Source organism: Otolemur garnettii, unplaced genomic scaffold, assembly GCF_000181295.1.
Source record: "Otolemur garnettii isolate 467f Iridium unplaced genomic scaffold, OtoGar3 scaffold00051, whole genome shotgun sequence".
NCBI classification, from domain to species: Eukaryota; Metazoa; Chordata; class Mammalia; order Primates; family Galagidae; genus Otolemur; species Otolemur garnettii.
In genome coordinates, this window is record NW_003852446.1 from 600,910 (window position 1) to 609,214 (window position 8,305).

The 8,305-nt window shown below is 37.6% G+C and overlaps 1 protein-coding gene across 1 annotated transcript in view; it reads right to left on the reverse strand.

Annotated features, from left to right (window-relative positions):
* The window catches only part of FANCB (Fanconi anemia complementation group B), a 16,230-nt gene extending 15,082 nt beyond the window's left edge, over nucleotides 1-1,148 (reverse strand). Inside the window, exon 1 of the mRNA XM_003791854.1 lies at nucleotides 219-1,148. Within this exon, the coding sequence (XP_003791902.1) occupies nucleotides 219-1,148 (930 nt within the window). The remainder of the gene's footprint in view (nucleotides 1-218) is intronic.
* Nucleotides 1,149-8,305: the final 7,157 nt, after the last annotated feature.

Consider the following 8,305-nt stretch of genomic DNA (forward strand, 5'->3'; position numbering starts at 1 on the left):
AAAAAAAAAAAAAAATTGGCAAGGCAAAAAAAATCACTGTCAAATAGTACTCAGATAACTTTAAGAAAAAACAATGTAATATATATATATATATAAAATATTAAATACACTATTAAAAATGGACTCAGATAATAAAATTCCAGGATGAACTCTATGAAGCATAGGAATATTTGAAAAGTCCAAAACCATCAATTTAATTATAAGAATAAACATCATACCTGAAAGTTCTTTTCCCAAACAGCACAAACATCATTGGACCTAAAGGATACAATGAAAAAGAAGTTTCCTCCACTTAAATCCATAAGGTGAACTGCACAAGGATCTCCAAATGGAAGCTGGCATACACTTTCAGGAGTCCCATTGTGGAAGTAAATCAGTTGATTCTTTTGAGTAAGGGCAATTAGAGACATTCTTAACTGGTTGTTGATGATCTCAATTGCACAGACATGCACACAGGTTACCACACTGCTATAAGCAGGAGGGATAATGTATGTATCACTTAATACTTCTTCACTTTCAAGAGAGTATACACAAAATTTGGTATTTGAAATTATATAATCTGATTCTGAAGCCTCCTGGGTGCATTCTTCCTCAGATAAAGAACGTTCCTTTATTCCCAATAAAACCATACCCACATTTTCAATATCCCCTATCCACACAATAGAGGAAAAGTTAACTGACAGAGTAACGACTTTGCCAGTTTCAGAAGACATATAGAAGAATGTTCTAGCATGTCTCCATAAGACCAAAGGGCCATCAAGGACCCTTAAACTATCCTTCAACTCATGGCCTATTTTAAAGCTCAAACGGTTTTCAAATTTATTGGTACTGTGGAGAAACAGTAGAAAGTATCTGAAAACTTTGTTTTCATTGCTTTGAATCAATACGCAAGGGAGGTTAATTCCAGTTCTGAAATCTGACACACAGTTGCAATAAATAATTTTAAAATGAGAGTTTTCTCCCTTTATGCTGAAGGATCCAGTGGACTTCTGAATAAATGATCTTGTTTCTCTGTCAAATACCATTCTTCTGACGTGTAACATGGATGTTTTTGCAGTCTCTTTATCTGAAAAATTTCCTTTCGATAACTGGAAAACCAAGACTTCCCCATTATAACATAAGAAACTTTCTTGCTTATTAGATGACATTGCTTATTTTTAGTCACTCCACGATATCAAGTATTCATGTTTATCTAATTTTTGAATGCAAATTGATTCCAGTCGTTTTTTCAACCTAAAAAATAAATGAGAAAAAGTGCCATGAAGTGGGAAAAATTGAAAAGACATTTCTGTTAGGTACCTATCACATAGGTAACTACGAATTTTGTTAAGTAATCATCTTTAAGCTCTTTATATTATTTTGACAATGTCACACATTGAAAAAACATATCCTAAATATTATTTCTATAAATCCCTTTAAAAACATAGTTTGCTAAGAATACAAATAGCCACATCAAAAAAGATAGCTGAAGGGCGGCACCTGTGGCTCAAGGAGTAGGGTGCTGGCTCCATATGCCAGAGGTGGCAGGTTCAAACCCAGCCCTGGCCAAAAACCAAAAAAAAAAAAAAAAAAAAAAGTTGCTGAATATGTTCACAGCATGTGCTTAAAGCTTTAGTTGCTCTATTAAAAGTGACTTCAGATATTTCTGTTTCAGGGAATTTCTTAAGGATTCTTTCCTTTTCTGTTTCAAATCTACCAACTGTAATGTGGTTTCACACTCTCTTCCTTAGCCCCTTTAAAATGACAATTCAGTTAGTCAATGGTTTGTCTTGGAGCTCAGTTTCTTCCCAAATATGGTAATATGGTGATTCTTGAATTAGACTTCTCACACAGCCCAGAAACTTGGGCTCCTCTTTTTTGGAGACAGGAAGTCATATAGGTTCTATGACAAAAATGAAACCTCAGAAATAAAAATAGAAGATGCTATAACAAAGCTTAAAAATACGTCCATAAGAGAAACAAAAATAAGTCTTACTTTACAAAAACAAGGCATTTTATAAAGTCACTATAATTATTCAAAATAGGAAAAAACTGAGGATTAACCAACTTATTATAGTGAACAGAAGAATAATAGCTAGCAATCATTCACGTTTATTATATGACAGGTGCAACATATGCATTATTTCACTTAAGGCTTACAACTATTCTTTTAAAAAATATTCTTCTTCTTCCAACTTTTATACAAGAAAATCTTATTTTAAAGAAGGTAAAACAATTTTCTTTCCTTTTTTTCTTAATCAGGCCCAGGTGAGGTTCAAACTCACTGCCATCAGTTTGAAGGGCTGGTGCTCTAACTACTGAGCTATGGTGCCCAGCTGAAGGTAAGATAATTTTCCAAGGTTACACTAATTCACAGTTAATACTAACTGGCAATGCTGCTAGATTTGCAAGAGGGACCTCTAGACTCCTGAGTCTACACCCGTAACCACCACACTGTCCTGATATGCATTCCCTTATTCCGAATAAATGGTTATAAGAAAAGAAACTGGAGAAAATCAGTAAAACAAAGAAAAACTTCTATATAGAACACATACATAAAAATGTTAATCTCTCTTCATTAAGTGGTTATTATGTAGTGAGCAATGGAAGTCCTAGCCAGAGCAATTAGGCAAGAAATAAAAAGGGCATCCAAATTGGAAAAGAGGAAATCAAACTGTTCCTGTTTGCGGACAATGTAATCTTATATGTAAATAATGTTAAAGATTTCACAAAAATCTTTCAGAATAAACTAATTCAGGAAGACCACAGAATACAAAATTAACACACAAAACCACTAGCATTTCTCTATGCTAAAAGTAAACTATCTGAAAAAGAAATCAAGAAAACAATTCCATTTACAGTAGCTACAAAAAGCATAAGATACTCAGGAGTAAACTTACCCAAGGATGTGAAAGATCTCTACAAATTATAAAACAATCCTTTTATCATAAGGACATTTGCACTAGACTGTTTATCACAGCTCAGTTTACAATAGCCAAAATGTAGAAGCAATCTAAATGCCCACCATGCCAGGAATGGATTAACAAGCTGTGGTATAATTATGCCATGGAATACTATTCAGCCATTAAAAAAAATAGAGACTTTACATCCTTCATATTAACCTGGATGAAGGTGGAACACATTCTTCTTAGTGAAGCATCATAAGAATGGAGAAGCAAGAATCCAATGTACTAAATTCTAATATGATGGCAGTAGATGAGCTAATACAAGGGGTGGGGTAGAGGAATGGGGAGAGGGGCAAGGGGAGATGGAAGGGGGATGGGAGTCACAGTGTATGGCACACTTCTTGGGGGTGGGGCATAAGAGGAACTTTATCTAACAAATGCAATCAGTGTAACCTAATTGTTTGTACCCTCAATGAATTGCAAACAATACAAAAAGAAAGAAAAAAAATGCTCAGCAAAAAAAACAAAACAAAACAAAACAAAAACTATACAAAACTGATGAAAGAAACCGAAGAAGAGGTTCAGTGCCTGTGGCTCAAGAGGCTAAGGCACCAGCAACATACACCTAAGGTGACGGGTTCAAATCCAGCCCGGGGCGCCAAACAACAATGATGGCTGCAACCAAAAAAAAAAAGCCAGGTGTTGTGGCGGGCACCTGTGGTCCCAGCTACTTGGGAGGCAGAGGCAGGAGACTGGCTTGAGCCCAGGAGCTGGAGTTTGCTGTGAGCTGTGATGCAACGGCACTCTACCCAGGGGAATACCTTGAGGCTCTGTCTCAAAAAAAAAAAAGAAAAAAAAAAGAAACTGAAGAAGATAAACAAATGGAAAGATATCCCATATTCATGGATTGGAAGAATTTGTTAAAATGGCCATACTACCCAAAGCAATCTACACATTTAATGCAATGTCTATCAAAATTCCAATGACATTCTTCAGAGAAATAGACAAATAAATCTAAAATTCATATGGAACCATAAAAGACTCCAAAAAGCCAATACTGAACAAAAATAAGCAAACAAAAAAGCCCCCAAAACTAGAAGTATCATACTACCTGACTTTAAAACATACTACAAAGGTATAGTAACCAAAACAACATGGTAGTGGAACAAAAATAGACACATAAGCAAATGGCATTACATACAGAGTCCATAAGGAAATCCATACACCTATAGTCAACTAACAAACATGCCAAGAGCATACACTAATGAAGACAGTCTCTTCACTAAATAGTGCTGGGAAATTTGGATATGCATAGGCAGAAGAATACTTCTTAGCATATATAAAAATTAACTCAAAATGGATTAAAGACTTACATGTAAAACCCAACGCTATGAAACTACCAGAAGAAAACACAGGGAAAATGTTTTACAACATTGCGCTGTAAGTTGCAAAGTTTTTTTTAAAATAAGACCTCAAAAGCACAGGCAATAAACAAAAATAGACAAATGGGATTATACCAAACTGAAAAGCTTTAGCACAGCAAAGGAAATAATGAATAAGAGTGAAGAGACTTTACAGAAGGGCAGAAAATATCTGCAAACTATGCATCTGACAAGGGCTTAATATTTAGAACATATAAAGAACTTAAATAACTCAACAACAAAAACATATATCCCAATTTAAAAATCGGCAAAAACATTTTAGACATTTCTCAAACATACAAATAACCAACAGGTGTATGAAAAAAAAACCTCAATATCACCAATCATCAGGTAAATGCAAATCAAGACCAAAAGGAGGTACCACCACCCTGCTCTAGTCAAAATGACTATTAATAAAAAACACAAAAGTTAAGTGTTAACAAGGATATGGACAAAAGGGAACACTTATGCATGTTTGGTGGAACTGTATTTATTACAGCCACTATGGAAAACAGTTTGGAGGTTCTTCAAAAAAAAAAAACAAACTAATATATGATCCAGCAATTTCATCCCAAAAGAAATGAAATCAATATGTTGAAGAGATATTTGCATGCCTAAGTTTATTGCAGCACTATTTACAACAGCCAAGAAATGGAACCAAACCATGATATCATCTCCAGACAACAAATGAATGGATTAAAAAAAATGTAGTGTACATAGACACTGGAATATTATTTAGCCATTAAAACAAATGAAACCCTGTCATTTGTGACAACATGAATAGACCTGGAGGACATCACATTAAGTGAAATAAGCCAGACTGAAAGACACAGAAAGACAAATACCACACAACCTTACCCATGTAGAATCTTATTTAAAAAAAAAAAAGGTTTGTCTTACAGAAGCAAAGAGTAGAACAGTGGTTATCAGAGACTGGAGAGAGGTTAAAGGGTACAAAGTTACAGTAAGGTAGGGGAAATAAGTTCTTATGTTCTATTATACAGGAGGGTGAGGATGGTGAACAGTAAAATATAGTATGTTACAAAATAACTGGAAGTTTCAGAATGTTCTCACTCTGTTTCAGTAGCCAATATTGCATCTCTCAGACGCAAGTAAAAGCTGCTTAATTAGTATTCCTTTAATCTCTCTTCCCTCTAGTTTATCAATATATTTATGCTACCTCAGTAAACTTTTCTAAAACACACACTTATCCTCTTTCAATGCTTTTCCTTTCTGGAAATCTAGGAAGCCTGACATGCTTGTGGGAAATTTGAAAAACATCCTTACATACATTCATATATTTTTATGTAATATAACTTGTTAATTTCCTTTAAAGTAAACATTCGTTCATTAAGTAAAAGCCACACCTCTGCTTTACCTATCTTCTTTACTAATGAAGCTGAAACTACTTTGTGATACCTATTGTTCCAGACCTTTGATACAGGACAAGTGGCATCCCAGCCAGCTCATGGAGCTGGGGGATGTGGACCTGCAGGGCGCGGACCTGCTGCCTCCACCTTGGCAAAATGAATGTTGGTAAAGGATTACTTCATATACTAGTTAAGTTTGTACAGGCTCATTCTGGTATTTTTCGGATGTTTTAAGTGTGACTCAGATGTTGTAGGTATATCGTAAGGTCCTTTTTATTGCCTTTCATTGCAAAATTAAATTGGCGTTTTCATGTGTCTGGGAATAAAGGCTAAACCATGTTAACTACAAGTCAGCTCCAAAAAAAAGGGCAAAAAGACTCCCCTACATGGCTTCTCTGGGCAACTAGAAGCCTGTGCAGGGAAGCAACTCCCCAAGGCAAGAATGGCCCTAAACCCTCGGCTACAGTTCAGTCTCTTAAAAATGAAGAAAGGCAATGGAAATGACCCTGGGTATTTGATTTCTTCTGGTTTATTGGTGTAAATGGGAATGTCGACTTCTGCTAATTGTAATTAATTGTGATCCAAAAGTTTCAAAGTGTCTCTCAACTCTAATTTGTCACTAAGTTATTATGGTTGCCTAGCTAACTTTTGGGAAAGAAAAGGAAAGTTAAAAAACACAAGCATTTAAGACCTGCTATTTTCCGTTGTTACTAGGAATTTAAAAGAAGCTTGTAAAGATTATATGAGTTAAATGTGCAAGCACCGCACAGCCATTTTCTCCAAGGCAGGACTCATCCCCACTTTGATTGAAATGGAGCTAGGGGAGGAAAGGGCAGAAAGGGCAGAAAGGGGCAGAATATGCATCAGGTGTGTCCAGGCTCCCTGATACCTGATTTCTCAGGCTGTGCTGCTAGCACGTTATAAGCACAGGAGAGCCAGAGTGTACTTAGCGCTACCCTGGTAAGAGTGGCTAATTCCAGACAAGCGCAGGGGCTGAGGAGGCCACTTTCCTCAGGGTTTCTTCCCCAAGCACTGGAAGGATGCTTCCTTTTATTTGGCCGGAAGGCTTCTTGGGTTGGTCACAGGACGCTTTGACAACCCAGGAATACGGGGTGGGATTGATAAAGACGGTGGACGTTTGTTCTTTCCCACAGATAGGCAACATATTCTGTCACCAAGAGAACACCCCACTGGGCTGTATTCTGAAGCACTGGGACATGTTTGATCCCCAGACGCTGAAACAAGAATATATGGTTTTCTTCTGCACCCAGGCCTGGCCTCAGTATCAACGCTCCACTGGTGAACAAAGGCCTCCAGAGGGTACTCTTAATTATGACACCATTTTTCAGTTAGATATTTTTTGTAAACAAGAAGAAAAGTGGTCTGAAGTGCCCTATGTGCAAGCTTTCTTTTTCCTCAGGGACAACCCTCAACTGTGTAAAACCTGTCAGATAGATTCAGCTCTCCTGGCTGTAGTAACTTCCCCAAATGGTCAGGGATTACAGAAGAAGACGCTGTCACAACCTACTTCAAACCCACCATGCACTTTCCTCTGTGTATTCAGAAAACCTCAGCAGGGAGGCTATCCCAAGAATTTCTTCTGGTCCTACTGGGACCCCCTAGAAGGCAACCATATCCTTATTTGTGTCCCTTGGTTGAGACTGTGGGTGGTGAAAGGGGAAGTGTACGAGTATACACTCCATTTCTCTTGCAGATTTGAAGCAAATTAAGGTTGATTTAGGAAAATTTTCTGATGACCCTAATAGGAACACAGATGTTCTCCAAGCGTTAGGATAAAGCTTTGACCTCTCTTGGAGAGATGTAATGTTACTACTAGATCAAACTTTTAATTTTAATGAAAAAAAAATGAAGTCTTAGATCAGGGGTGCTCAAACTTTTTAAACAGGGGGCCAGTTCACAGTCCCTCATACTGTTGGAGGTCTGGACTGCGGGCTCCGGGACAAGTCGGCTACTAAGCAGGACAGGCAGCAGCAGTAAAAACACCCGGTGGGCTGGATAAATGTCCTCTGTGGGCCGCATGTGGCCCGTCAGCCGTAGTTCGAGGACGCCTGTCTTAGATGAAGCTAGAAAGAGGGGTGATTTGTGGTTCATGTCCAATACTAATGGCAGTGTGTCTCCTGAGGAAAGGGACAGATATCACACAGGAAGACAGGCAGTTCCCTTTGAGGATCCCAAATGGGACCATGAGAAACAAGGTGACTGGTGGCGTAAACATTTTCTAACATGTATCCTGGAAGGTTTACATCAATCCAAGAAAAAGCCTATGAATTATTCTAAGTTATCTACTATTAACGAAGAGCAAAATGAGAGTCCCTCAACCTTTCTTGAGCAGCTTAGGGAGGCGATGAGAAAACACACTCAGTTAACACCCGACTCCTTAGAGGGCCAAATTATTTTAAAAGATAAATTTATCACTCAGGAGGCCCCAGACATTCAAAGAAAACTCCAGAAATTGGCTTTAGGCCCAGATCATAACCTGGAGAATCTTCTTAAAATCGTCACTGTGGTCTTTTATAACCGAAATCAGGAGACAGAGGAGGAAAGAGAGAAAAGGGATACGAAAAGAAAGGCAGCTCTAGTAATGGCACTCCGATAAATGAGCACCTTT